The 14,825-nt window shown below is 42.5% G+C and overlaps 1 protein-coding gene across 2 annotated transcripts; it reads left to right on the top strand.

The window, feature by feature from the left end:
- The first annotated feature begins 3,315 nt into the window (after window positions 1-3,315).
- On the top strand, window positions 3,316-14,350 carry zhx1 (zinc fingers and homeoboxes 1). 2 transcript variants are annotated; one of them, XM_086154583.1, is made up of 7 exons: window positions 3,316-3,562; window positions 3,683-4,141; window positions 4,392-4,595; window positions 4,786-5,001; window positions 6,195-6,359; window positions 6,535-7,752; window positions 8,931-14,350. In XM_086154583.1, the coding sequence occupies exons 1-7, from the start codon at window positions 3,347-3,349 to the stop codon at window positions 9,213-9,215; spliced, it is 2,763 nt and encodes a 920-aa protein (XP_086010709.1). In that variant the 5' UTR covers window positions 3,316-3,346; the 3' UTR covers window positions 9,216-14,350. The 2 variants fall into 2 exon arrangements, with proteins under 2 accessions (XP_086010709.1, XP_086010708.1); XM_086154582.1 differs by having other exon boundaries at window positions 3,316-3,554; window positions 3,681-4,141.
- Window positions 14,351-14,825: the final 475 nt, after the last annotated feature.

A 14,825-nucleotide genomic window follows, 5' to 3' on the forward strand; every position in this document is an offset into this window, starting at 1 on the left:
GATCCCGAAACATAGATAAGACATTTTCAGCACGCCATAAAGCGGTAGCGTCAATTTAAACATGTCATTTCGATAAGTTTCCCGATTTTTTTAATTCCAGAGTCGCCGAGGAATGACGTCAGGACGTATCACATTGAATGATGACGCCGTTTGATCATTATAAAAATGTGCCGTTAAAAAAATCAGAATTAGGTCAGCAAGCTAATGCAGCACCCGTGTGCACGATATGAAGGTAACTATTGTGCTTTTCCTTATTGCCACTTTTTGCAAGCCGCCCTCACCGGGACGTAAAATAACCCGAACCCGAAGCGGGTAGAGAGAGAGGGAGATGTCCGGTATTTTCAGCATCTGCAGACGGGAGCCGTAACAGTCGCTAGACCGGTCCGCTTCTCTTGCCTCCCTCGCTGGGTTTTTTGGGAGACCCGCAAGCCCGAGTACCGTGAACGCCGCCGCGGTCCCGGCCGAGCAGCGGGGAAGAGACGTCGAACGAGAAACCGAGCGGACGGACGCGGGAGAGCTCCTCTGCCAAAGAGCCAGGAAATAAAACCACCCCGTCTCGACAGCCTGGGTAGCAACACAGTCACATTTCTGTAGTTCCAGTAAGTTCACCGCCAGACATGAAGTGTGATAATGACTGGCCCAGCTAACACTGGCTAGTTGGCCCACCCCATACACGCGTTAGATGCCTTGCAGCGAAAACTAGACACCGCTGTTTTTTCCCATTTATCGCTCCAACTCTACTTTAATAATGAATTAACATCGCTAGCTCACACTTCCAAATCACCGAAAAGCGTACTGTTAATGCAAATGAGCTCATGATGGCAGTGCAGCATAGCACACTCTACGGGGTATTGTTGCAACAAGACTCAACCAGCTGGCGTTTTTTTTTCTTTTTTTCTTTTCATAATTCTGAGAGGGGAAAAAAAGTTAGCCCACGCATATTTCACTTTTTTTTCTCTTGCTTTTAAGAAGTGGACATTTTCACGTGTTGCAATAAACCAAAGAGTAGCCTTGACGTTCATAATATGCTTCCTCCATTCACAAGGCATCCACAGCAGTAAAAGTAGTGTCATTTGAGTGGAAATGTGTGAATCTGGTATTTTCAAGATTGTTATTATTAGATGTTTTCTAACTGTCAGTGCAATGTATGTCCTGTTCGTTGCCGGATTAACCTGCAGGGTGGGTCCGGCTGTGGAAAAGAGCTGTTTTTCCCACCCGCTCCTGATGCTGTCAGTCAGGGGCCCTGGATGCTGATGGACTGTGTGATCGTGTATTTGGATCATTCATGGTCTCTGGACAGAATAGGCTGGATTTTGACACGAGCCGCTTCGGCCGAAAGGATATTCTTCTTAGATCTATGGCAGATTTTCATCTGGAATGCATGACTCACTGAAAGGGGCTTTTTTTTGTTTTGTTTGATTAGTTCTACAGTCGACCAAAATGTCAAAAAGGTGACCTGTGCCATGGGTGACAGACAAACAGCCCAAGAAATGAGCACTCTTGGAATACAATACGTAATTAATGTATACTAGCTTTTGGAAAGATCAATCTGTCACCTTTCTGCCGGCTCACTTGTTGCATCGATAGCTAATCAGAATATTTGATCACCTTTTGTACTAATTCACAGTACCGTGATGTCATACACGCTATTGTTGACGCAAAATAGTCTTTGTAAAGTCCCAGCATGTCTACGACGCCAAAGCTCAACATGATGTTAAATTAGATTATTCACCGATTTTTGCAATGATACAATTTATGCACCACGTATCAAAAACTTGTCAGGGAACGCTTTTGTTTTGATGGCTGAGATGCCAAACCGGAAACCAGCAATTTATCGATATTCTCACTCGAGCATCGAATCCAGTCCGGTCATGTTTACGCCAGCCTTGATGTCCTTGATGGACACCATGAATCTTGGAAACAAAACGTGCATTTGAGAATAATCAGCTTGGTTGCCGAGGTATCTCTCACATATTGGTCATAATTAGTTGATTATTCTGTCTATCCTCTCATGCGGTTGGAATCTGGAGCATTCTTGCCTTGCATCTGTTCACACGGAACACGGTCATGCATGTAGAACGTTGGTCAAGACCAAATGTACTTTCAACGCACATGAAAATCAGAAACGTCAGAAGGGACACGTGTGACAACACGGCAGAAGAACGTTTTCGTTTCGAATGTTTTTACATTAATGTGTAACTAAAGACAGGAATCAGAAAAAAATGAATTAACACAGAAGAAGTAGTATTCTAAAGATTGTTGGAGGCTGACAGAAATCTAAGCACATTTATAAAAAAAAAAAAAAACAAACAAAAAAAAAAAACAGGCAAGTTAGACTTGAGGCCTAATATAAATTGTCACCCATATCTTTTTGTTTGAGAGTAAATAGAATGCAGAGAAGAAAGTGGCAGAGGAAAACGTCCCAGTAATGTGACTGCATTCATTCACAGCACTGCCGTCTCAGCATATTCCCGGGATTGTTATTAGGTCTTTAGGTTGCAAATTTCAGTGTGCGATTGCTAGAAAATCCACTCTGTGTCTTGTTGGCATGTGAATTTTTTCCTGGAAAAACACTGGAAATATTCTGGGAAAGGTGTCATGCGTGAATGAGGCTAAAAAGGGAGGGGTGCCCATAGTTTTGCCTTAGTTCTGTCCAGCTGAAGTTTAGTGAATGGAAGTGAACTAATGTATCACAGTAGTTACCAGCTTATTTATTTGATTTGAGTCAGGGTTTATGCAAAAGGATTCAGTCATTTTGAGAAATGTCACTGTGTAGTAGTCCAAAAGTAAGAAATACCTCATGATGTATTATGTCTTAGATTGATATAGTCTGACAGCAATGACTCCTTGACCTTTGGATCAAACACCTTAATGGTTCCAAGAAAATAGACCGAAATGTGGAGTTGACTCATTCAGTTTGAAAGAAGAGGCCACTATCTCCAGACCTTTAAAAAAGGATGCCTAATGTTACAATTTATTGGTGGGTTTGGAAATGCTCTGACCGTCTTTTTATTGTTTTATTTTTTTTTTGCCAAACTGCAGGACTGCAACCACTCATAAACTTGTCCTGATGAAGTTAGTTTTAATTATGAAATAGATAATCCCAATTGTCTGTTATTAGGAAAAAAAAAGCAGTCTCTAATTTTAATAGAAATGAAACCTCATGATTAGGTTTTATACTTTTTTTTTAGATTTCCTGTTTTGTAACAGAACTCTCATCTCTTTCGCCAGAAATTTGTAAGATAAGGACCTTTAGTAATTTGGAGCAACCACCAAAGACATGTGAGCCTTGGCCCTTCTGTCTCAGACGTTCGTTATCCTGAGTAAAAGTTACCAGACATTGGCGATGTCCAGCCGACGCAAATCGACCACACCTTGCATGGTGCTGCCTGTTGATGTTCTGGAGCAGGAAGAGTCAGAGGAGAAGATAGAAACGTCAAAGGATGAAGATGCAGAGGAGGATGAGGGAAAAGTGAAGGAGATTACGGAGGAGGTGCCATCTGCCGAGGAGCTGGATCAGGCAGTAGTGGTTGTCCCCACACCACCTGAGACAGGTACGATTGTCCAGTCCGCCTGATGCAGGTACAATTTTCGAGACTTAAACGAATCGCACCTTATTGCAGGGGAAAAGTTGAACGAAGCTTCATTTCTCACTGTGAATCTTTGCGTTTCCATTATAGAGCCCTGCATCGCCACTGAAGAAGACAGCGACGTCATCAGTCCATCAATAAAGTGTACCACTACACACCCTACCAATGACCCGATGAGTGATCAGCTGCCCCTGGATCATCAGGTTGACATGGCTGAGGAAGCGGAGGCAGATCCCGCGGCCGTTGCTGCCATCTCTCTCAGCAAGACCCCGATCATGAGAATGAAGACCAAATCTGAACCCAAGAGAATCGCCGTGTCCCTGAAATCAGCAGATGAGCTGGTGGAGGGTTACGGAGGCGGCCGTGAGGGAGAGGTGGGAGGAGAGCAGGAACCTATCGAGGCTCCTCTGGGCCCAATGTCCACCATGGAGATGCTGCTACATGACTCCATGAAGCTTGGAGGTGGTGGCTTGCTGGTCAGTCAGCCCTTAGAGCATCAGAGGAAGTCCTCCATTTTAAACCCCACCATTCTGCCTGCAGGCCTGGCTCAGGTAGAATACATTTTTAGAAAAAAATCAAATAGCCTATACTTGAGTGTCTGGCAGACGGATAAAACTGCTTGTTGCTCTCCTATAGTAAGTTTGAGATACTAAATGTTTGCATCAAATTTAAAATATCAGTCTTGCGATTGACAGATACTTGTTTTCTAGCTCAAGGACACTTGAGTCAAGCCAGTAACTTGTTTGGTAGACCTTGGTTAGCGTATCGCCTTTGCCACTAAGTCTACCTCCTCTGTTCCAGGTGCTTTCTGCTTTCCAGGCCCAGCAGAGTGCAGCTGCAGCTCAACCCCAGCTACTAATCCCTCTCAGCAGCATCCCGTCTTATAGTGCTGCAATGGACACCAATCCACTCCTGGGCAGCACTTACAAGAAGTTCCCCTACCCTTCCATGGCAGAGATTGGTAGCCTTGCAGCACAAACACAGTTCACAGAGGAGCAGATTAAGGTAGCCGAAAGTGACCTGATGGAAGGTTTGATCCCCCATCCTTACAAATGTTGTTGTTTTCTTTGACAAAACACCCAAAGAACAGTTGAATATCCCTATTCTATACTTTGTTTAATCAGGCAAAAATGCTTTGTCGGTGTAAGTGTGGATGTCCAAGTATAACTGATACATTTCTGTGATCGATGCTCAGGTATGGTTCTCTGCCCAGCGCTTGAAACACGGTGTCAGCTGGACTCCAGAAGAAGTGGAGGAAGCCAGGAGAAAGCAGTTCAATGGCACAGTGCACACAGTGCCTCAGACGATCACGGTCATACCCGCTCACCAGCTCTCTGCTGCTGCCAATGGCCTGCAGTCCATTCTGCAGACCTGCCAGATAGTCGGTCAGCCCGGCCTGGTGTTCACACAGGTAGGTAAGGAAATAATGTGCTACTATTGATAAGAATTTTCTCATGGCCTGTTTTGCTTGCCCGTTGCTTTCGATGCACTTCGAATCACATGATGTGTTTATTGTTTCCACGTTCTCAGATTTTACTTTGGCACACACCTGGTAGACTGCTTTTTAAAAAGCCAGTTTTGTATGTTATTCAGAGATATAGATGTCTAAAATTCTGTCCACTTCTAAATCTGGCAGGTAGATACCTCTCTTAAACAAAGTAATCAAAAATAACACAAACTGAAAAGTACATTCACATGTTCACTGTAACTGATCCTGCAAGTTGGGATTCTGCACTAATGAATAGAGAATAACTGAAAGGTTACAGTTAATCTGCAATTTTCCTAATGTTTATTTTTTCCGTTTTTTGTTTTCGATTTTTGCATTTTTTTCTGCTATGGATAATCAAGATCTGTCATTGATAGCATTATTATGTTGGTTTTTTTCCGAGCAGCAATGAATCAATTTAGTGTCAGACTTTGTCATATGAGAAAAGGGATTGCAGATTACAAATCATGTCAAACGTAGTTTGAGGTGAAATTACTAATTTTAGAAGCAGGAGTGAGACAAAGTGGAAAGGACATTTCAGTCCTTTAAATAACATTTAAATAAAGTACATTTCAGCTCTACCTCCATGTCAATGTTTATCCACACCATCCATGCCAATTTTTTTTTTTTTTTAAATTGAAAATACAGCTAAAATGACAATAACTGAGTGACAAGCAAGAAGCACAGTCACTATTTTCTCTTTCTAGCCCGTGCTAGAAAATATAATTTCAAGCTAGTTGGAGTTTTGTGCCTGGTCACATCAAATTAATTATTGCAAAAATAATTGGTGAGAGTGAAAGAGGCAGCATTTTCTGTATTAAAAGTCAGCGTACCATTAAAAAGATGCTAAAAATGCTGCAAATGTTTGGTTTAATTAGTTTTGATGCCCCGAACCCTGCTTGTGTAGATGCATCAACTCGGGATACAGGGAAGCGCGTAAAAACATTCCCTTTTCAGCGGAAGAACATTAAATATTTTAGGATCTATCCTGGTCAAGTGTCTGCAACGGCTGAACAGCTTGAAGAGGGGGAGCCTTCGAGATAGAATACAGCACTTCGGGTGTGAAGTTTACCAATTGCTCGTCAGGTGTATGTGTCCCACATGTCCATCGTTTCCAGGTTGGCCCAGGAGGGAACCTTCCAGTGACCAATCCCATCACGCTGACCGTGGCAGGGCTGCCCAGCCAGTCCCAGAGCTCCAGCAGAGTTTCTTGCCAGCCCACAGCGTCAAACAGTGAGCTCAAAAGGGCCACCACTGTCCAGCCTCCCTCTCTTTCTCCACAGGTGGGGGAGAATTTAAATCTAAGAGAGTAGCAAGCAATTTAGATGTTTCTCAGGTCCCGTCAATGCACATGATTTTTTTATTTTTTTTTCTTATTCTCCAAGCAGCTATCTAGCACGCTTGTGTGTATGATGGCACCGTGTAATGTGTGACTTTTCCCCCTTTTGTCTTCATAAGGAGAATTCAGCCCTCAGTGCTGACACGTTCAGCATGCGTCCTAAGAAGTCCAAAGAGCAGCTGGCGGAATTGAAAGCCAGCTACCTTAAAAACCACTTTGTCAGTGATGCGGAAATCAGCCGTCTGATGAAACTCACCAACCTGACGAAGGGCGAGATCAAGAAGTGGTTCAGTGACACCAGGTACAACCAGCGTAACTCCAAGAACAGCCATGTCATTGTTTTCCACGACGGAGGAGGACGAGGCGGCGGCAACTGTAGCAGCAGCGCCAACAACACCATTGTCATCGACTCGAGTGACGAGACCCCCACGTCTCCTCATACTCCCCACACACCTCCCGTGAAGGAGAGGGAGACACGAGCCAAGACCTGGAATCCGTTCCCGGACTTCACTCTGCAGAAGTTTAAAGAGAAGACGCCGGAGCAACTGGTGGTGTTGGAGGAGAGTTTCGAAAAGAACAGCACCCCAACGGATGATGAGCTGAGCCGCCTGAGAACGGAGACGAAACTGACGCGCAGGGAGATCGATGCCTGGTTCACGGAGAGGCGAAAAATGCCCTCCGTCAGCATTTCTTCCCCAGATTCTTCTGAAGGAGGAAGAATTGAAACCGATGGAGGGAAAGCAGGTGAAGGCGGGGCAACGGGGGGAGGCGCCTACTCTTTTCGACCCGCTCCCTCGTCCCGCAAAGGCAGTCAAACTCCTCCCGGCAGCCGCAGCAAACAGCTGCCGACCACCAGCAAAGACATCAGAGATAAGAATAAAAAGTCCCCCGAGCAGCTTCATATTCTGAAAAGTGCCTTTGTGCGGACCCAGTGGCCCACGCCAGAGGAGTATGACCAGCTGTCAGAAGAGAGCGGGCTTCCCCGGTCCTACATCGTCAGCTGGTTCGGAGACTCCCGGTACTCCTGGAAGAACGGTAACCTGAAATGGTTTTTCCAGTACCAAAGCGGCAACGTGGACGGGCCAAATAGCACGGGATCTAGCAAAATGGGAAGTGGCCGAAAACGACGCGGCCGAAATCGAGGGTGGGGGCGGTCGCGGAGCCGGAGGCAGCCCAGGAGGTCCGCCTCATCCAGCGCTGATCTCGACAGATCTCCTCCTTCAAAGAAATTCAAGAGTGGGCGGGAGATCCTGAAAGACTACTACCTGAAGCACCGTTTTCTCAACGAGCAAGATCTGGATGAGCTCGTCACCAAGACCAACATGAGCTATGAGCGGGTAATGTATTTATCTATTCAGATGTGATAAATCATTTCCTCCATCCCATAATCCAGTGCTTAACACATATTTGGCCTAAATTTGTCCCAAATGTAAGATGATGAAAACTCCAAAATGCCTGCCTTCAAAAATGTCACAAGGAAAAGATAGGTGTTTTAGAGGGACAGCTTGTACATGGACTGAAACTTGTCAAGCTCAGTTGTTTCACAGCAGAGCGCTGGAAATGGCAATGCAGATAACACACATTTGAATTTCTGCATGACAACATTCCATTTTGGATCCAGTATTAACCAATTCTTTAAAAATGTTTCCAGTGCCCGCTCTCTCTCGGCAACACAAACAAGACAGAAAATGTCTCAGCGCTAACAATATCCCCTTCCTTAGAGACACGGCAAGTCAACTTGCATATTATTTTGGAGTCGCTGACATGCTATTGGAGGAGTAGTGGCTACCATACACTAATGGATGTTTTATCCTTGGTTTAATTTTTCCTTTTTTTTTTTTTTTGAACTCTTTGTATGTCAGCTTTAAGCTGATTTTCACCGACTATTTTGAGATGAATCAGTATAACAAGTGTTACAAATGCAACATTTTTTTTTAGATCGCTTTTTATTGTATATAAATCAGCCCACCCCCGGAAGAAAAAAAAAATCTATTAAATGAAGTTCATGTGTATTTTATTAGAACACCACATTACATTACATCACATTTGGCAGACGCTTTTATCCAAAGCGACTTACAATAGAGGACATAGGGACTGCAAATAATACTTGCAAATACAAGATACACAGGAAATATACAGAACAGTAAGCTTGGGTTAGTGAGGGTTTTTTTTTTTTTTTTTGGACAAAGACATATGCAAACGTACACACACACACACACACACACACTGCATAGCCTAACTTGGTACCTAACCTGATCTGGGGCATCAGCGCAGTAAAAAGTCCTGAAAGAGAAAAATTTTTACCTGTTTCTTGAAGGTTGAGATAGATGATGCTAGTCTTGTTGCTTCCGGAAGTTTGTTCCACCACTGAGGTAGTAGAACTGAGAACAGTTTTGCCTGAGATCGCTTAGAGCGAGCAAAAGGTACTGCTAGTAGGTTTATATTAGAGGAATGTCAAGCTACTGGCCAACCACTGAGGATGCAGCAGCTGAGGTATTTCTCTGTGTTTGTCAAGGTACGGGAGTGGTTCGCTGAGGTCCAGCGACGCCTGGACATGGGCTTGGATCCCTTTCAAGAGCCGGGCGCCGGGAGGAGGGGTGGAGAGGACGGAGACGAGGAGGAGGGGGATGACATGCAGGGCGTGGCGTCGACTGCCTTGGAGGAGCCGGGCGGCGCACGGATGGGAGATGAAGATGAAGACGAGGAAGATGACGAGATCGACGGCGACGATACAGATGACAGCGAGGTTTGGGAGCCGTCACGTAGCGTCAGGAAATCCTTGTCAATATCTGAAGACTAGTGATTGTTCGAAGCACAGCAAATCACTGCAGCATGTCGATGAGAAAATGCTGTCACATCAAACGCGGGAAGTACGGTTGGCTCAATCAATTGTTATCTTTTTTTTTTTTTTCTTTTTTTTGCCTCCGATTTGCATGTGTACTTATTCCAAAAAAAAAAAAAAAAAAAAAAAAAAGTGCAACGTATTTTCTGAAAAGTGTCAACTACAAAAGCGAGACCAGCTCCATCATCTGTCGCAACACTTGACGGAAAGTGAAACAGCAACCCTGCTAGTCTCCGGTGGTAAAAAATACATCAAGAATTTGAAAACAGCAGTTCACCGTTTTAGGAAAGGACAGTTCTCACACAGAATTGAAGATGGAAGCTGAGCTGATGGGATGAAATAGTTACCCAAAAAGAAGTTGCATCCGTACGCCTTTATGTAGGAGCAACTGATGAATGCTGACTGTTAAAGGGAGATTTTTGGAGGAATTAACTTCGTACATGTCCACCAAACCCCTTGTTAAATGTGCACTCTCTCAATCATACAGCAATGCTGCACTTTCTTGTGAAGGAGGCTTTGTTACATTTATGCCACCCTGCGCGTAAGTCCAGATTGAGTCTCCAACGAATGTTCAACCCCTTTTATTCCCATCTAACTCCACACAGAAGGTCCATGTTTGGCTTACATCAAATGTGTATATATTTCCAGTCTATTGTGAATATTCAGTCTCCTAACATTTTGTTTCAGGTGTCGTAAATCCAACATCTCACCTGTCCGAGAGACCGAGTGTAATAACAGAACATAACTTAATTCTGAATGGATGTTGATGATGTGCAGGATGTCTATTCAAGTCTTCCTTAAATAGGTTTTAGTATTATAGATGTTGAACTTGACATCTACAAAATGAAAATCGCTGATGCCGAAAAATGTAGTGTATGCACAGCAGTTGGTAGTTTTAAACTTTTGCACCTTTTGATGGAACACATCCTGTGCTATCATCATGATTTTTTTTTTTGTTTTGTTTTGTTTTTCTAAAGGAAGATATGTACATTTAGACTGTTTAAGACTGTTGTGCCAAATTGAATGTCCAGAGTAGTGAGCTACGGTCCGAGGCAGACGCCTCGTTTTGTGAACTTGACTCTCGCTGTTCGTACAAACAGTATTTGCTGCAGTGTTTCACTTATAATGTGCTTCTGGTGGTTTAAATAGATTGATTTAATGAAGAAGTCAGAGAGGAGGTGCCACTAACCTGCTAAGATGTACTGGAAGCACCAGCTTTAGTGTCCGTGATGATGCACCCTTGTCACATCAGCCAGTTTGACAGATGGCAGGTTAACCACAGATGCAATTGACTTTTAAAAAAGAAAAATTAAAAAAAAACAGTGTCTTCTGTTTGGTTTAGTCTGTCACAATCATTGACGTGCACCTAGATGGAACAGGGCACGAACAGTGGTATTCCACCTGTGTTCACCCCGTAATGGCAGGTCACATTTTTTTTAATGGCTGCTATGAAAATATTCTGATTAAAACCAATCCACAAGACTGCAAACTGAATCACCAACACCTGGCCTTAACACTCAGTGTAACAAAACTTTCCGATATAAGGCTCGTGAATCATTCTGACCCACTCCTTAAGAAATGTGGTCCAATAGTGTTTCAGATATTTCAGTAAAATAACTTTAGTCAACACTGAAAAAAAAAAAAAGTTGAAGCACCTAAAATAAACTTTAGTTTAAATGCACTTTGTCCACTATGTAGTGGATTAAATCAAGATTAGGCACCTTAATCTCTTATATCATGAAATGGCTCTGAAAGACCAAATGTGGTTTGTATGTATGTCTACAAACTAAACCAGTATTCTGCCTTTTTTTTTTTTTTTTTTTTTTTTTAAATCTGTGGTGTGTTTCAGGAGTGTTCTCATGTTATCCACCTTTCCAATCATGTAATTTGAGAAATGGATGTTTATATGGCTCACAAAGAGTTAACAATCACCTGCGGCATACTTTTGCAAAAATTGCACAGTTTGAGCCATTTTTAATTTTTTTTTTTTTTTTTTTTTTTTTTTTTCATTTTAAAAGAAGCGCATGTATAATGTTTTGTATTGTGGCTTTAAATCGTGGGAACTGTCTCCCATCTCTTCCTGTCTCTTTGCTCATGCCACTCTTTGACTTCACCCCTCTCCACCTCACCCTACGAATGCCTAGACTTCACGATGTTACGTCTCTGCGGTCCTAAAAATTGTCAGCAGTGTCCCGCCAGCTCTTTGTCTCAAGCAGACGGGGCTTTGGGGGACATCTTTGACAGACAAGAACATTTATTTGTTGTTCATTGGCTATTTTGCTTTCTGTCGTGGAAAGGACTTTTCATAATGCCTGGGGGGGGAAAAAAAGCACAGCGTTCCCTTTGCGGTGGTAAAACTACCCAATACTTTTCTCCCCTCGCTTCAGAGCAGCAAGGATAACTAACTTTAAACTGTCCCAACTACACGTCCTCACCGATAGGGGGACTTTGATGAAGCTTTGCAGATAAACCTATGTGCCTACATGGCTTGTACTCTTGTTTGAACAGGATTTCACAACTCTTGACAGAAGATTGACTTTGTGAAACCTTTGGGAGTCCCAACGCTGTTAAGGGCCGCCTCGTTCAAACCCAAGTTGTGATGCATGACAGAGCTCTGCTTTCTGCTGACGCTAAAAGATGACCAGATACTCCGAAGTTGACTTTGGATTTACAGTGGTGTTTTGAATTTATTGTATTTTGTCACCAGGTACTTGTCACACTACATGTTAGCATTGTTTGCTATTTGAAAAGTGTTCTCAATCTGGTAGCTAATTGAGCTAGCTAGCTTAATGCAAGTGGGGGGGTGGGGGTGGGGAGGGCTGAAACTTTGACACATTTGTTGTTATGTGGCAAGTGCCTGGGCATGAAGAATTACGCATTGAAAGATGTTCAGATATACCTTTTGTCTAATACTGCATGCAATAACAAAGTCAAAACAACTGCTCATTTTGTACATACAATGTTTTGGTTGATATACTTGGCTCAGTCATTTCCTAATCTCTGCTAAACACGTGTTTTGGTGTGACTTTAATACCAGTTAGTTGTTGGTACAAGCGCGACGACATGAACATGGTTTTATTATGGTTTTTAAAAACTTTTCCCAAAATCATGAATTGTAAAAGCAGCGATTCAAGCTTCGTCACAGTTAAACTGGGGAGCTTTCCGTCAGCTAGATAGTCCCAGTTTTTTGGCAACACTTGAGCTCCAAAGTTTTTGTCTTCACAAGCAGTCTGTTTCTGATATTTTCCTGTTTATTGCCACTGCACATGCTACCGACCGTTAGCTTCTTTCAGTCCAGAGGCCAGGCCTACGTCTGCCCCGACGTGTCCAGCCCCATCTTTTAAGCTCTCCTCTTTATTTACTCTAACCAGCCTTTTTTGGAAGGTTTTATATGTTTCTATCTATGAAAACTGTCTTTACAACTCTGTCCAAGTGTCTGTGGGTAAATTAACAACACACACTCATGCAGTATGTACAATAGAATAGTGTTTTTGAAATAGAGTTTGTTGAAGAGTTCAGCCAGTGTTGGCCGTGTGGGTTTTTGGTACTTTCATTGCAAAAAATGTAAAATCAGAACTCCGTAGTTAGACATTTTGGTTTGTTGGTAGAAGTACAACTCAATGCCTGTCGAACCCTGGGATATTTTTTGACCAATAGGACTCCGAGGTGTGCCCCGTGTCGTTTTGCACAGATATATTAGATGGAGCTGGAATTGTACGGAAATCTGCAATTACAGTATGAGCGGTGCACAAATTCAATTTTTTCACAGGTGTTTTTACCATTGAATTCATTCATGATGATATTAAAGAGCGGAAATCAGCGTCCAGAAGAATCCAAACAACAGAGACAGAATAACTGCCTGTCATGCAAAGTTTCTCCTCCCTTTTTCTGTTTTCCCCATGCAGAGATTCCCTCGTCTTATGAAAGCGTAATCCCTGATTTGTTGACAACAAATTGCATCACATTTTGAATTTTAAACCTTGATGTAAAATGTCCTCCCAGGTGTTCTGAAGTGCTTTGTCTGCTCAGTGAGTTTTGATTTTATATCCAATTCTCATCACGTGTCACATCATGTATCCCTGTTAACTAGTGCAGTAGAACTAAGAGCTAACATTGTGATGGGAATAGTTTATCCGCTGTCCTATTATGCACATACTGTATGTCATGTACGTATCCTTCGCTATCCTTTGGCTATAGTCCTCTCTTGTTCTCTGTGTTTAGACAGGTAGTGATTGAATGTTCCTTACAGCAGTCAGAGATTCAAATGGTTTCACCACACAGCAGCCAGCTTTTTTTAAAAAAAGAAAAGTGTGCTTCTAATTCTGAATTGTAATACCTTGTTGTAATTCTCAATCATTTTTTTTCTCATTTATTCCCAGTTTTTTCTGACCGAACCCTTCTTTCCTGGCCCTTTTTTCCCCCAGCATAATGCTTTATACAACCATGTTTTATATTTAAAAAAAATGCCCAGCACAACACAAGTTTTGCCCATGTCAGTTTGAGCTTTTTTACATTATTTTTTTCCTTTTTTTTCCTTTTCTGAATGTTCATTGTGCACTCATCTTTTGTATAAGGGTATTGGAGATACCTTAGGCACACAAAGTGTAAAAAGAACCTAGATTTAGCTGTATCTCCACACTTGAAATTTGAGATCCAGTGTAATCTTGAATCATGATCCCCGAGCTATAATCTTCAGTAAACTGTCAGGATTTGCACCCTCAGTTACACGTTTCCAACCTTAGTTTTGACATTTTGCAGCCTTACAACAAATTGTGGTTAAATCTTTGGGAGGAAAACAGTTAAACTGTCATTAATATTGTCTAGCAAACTGACCTTTACATCTCTAAAAAGTCTATGCTCTGCCTGTGCATTTGAATTGTGTTGAAAACAGCTTGTACTTCAGCAAACTAATAATTCATTTGTGGCTCCTGTTGGCAGTCTGTAGCGGCCAGCTGTCAGGCAGACAATTTGTGCAATGTTTATTTAAATCCCAGCTGTTGTTAAAGCTCTGGCTTGATTTTTAGCTCATTTTAGAAAAGATTTATATTTTATACCTGTTTGAGGACAAAACCCAATAAATTTGATCAAAAGGTGCCCTTGTGAGCAACATGTTTTCTTTTAATTTCAATAAATGTGATTTATATATATGTTTGGCCAGAAAGCCATTCCGTCATCTTCTGTTACTCCTGATATTAAACTATCACAGCAGCTACCTACTGAGAATTATAAATTTATTTTGAACTACTTTCAGACTCTTTCAAGTTGACATTATGAATTAAAGGCCCTGATAACAGTGCTTTTGAATAAACTGTCTGGGATGCAGAATGAGGTTTTGCACATCCACAGATGTCTATGTTCTCAGCAGACTAAAAACTCCTTTTATAAATATGTCTGTGGAGGCTCCAGGTCATCCAGGTCATGGTGAATTCTTGTGAAAATCAGACTTTTCCTACACAAGACTGTTCAAAAGGAAAGCCCGCTCGGTGGTAGGACAAACGGGGAGCTGACAATCCTTCCCACCCTCTGCACCACGAGCTGCGGCTGATGTGCAGCTCCTTCAGTCACTGG

The sequence above is a fragment of the Fistularia commersonii genome, chromosome 11, assembly GCF_037954325.1.
Source record: "Fistularia commersonii isolate RoL2024-O1a breed Wild chromosome 11, RoL_Fcom_v1.0, whole genome shotgun sequence".
Taxonomy (NCBI): Eukaryota; Metazoa; Chordata; class Actinopteri; order Syngnathiformes; family Fistulariidae; genus Fistularia; species Fistularia commersonii.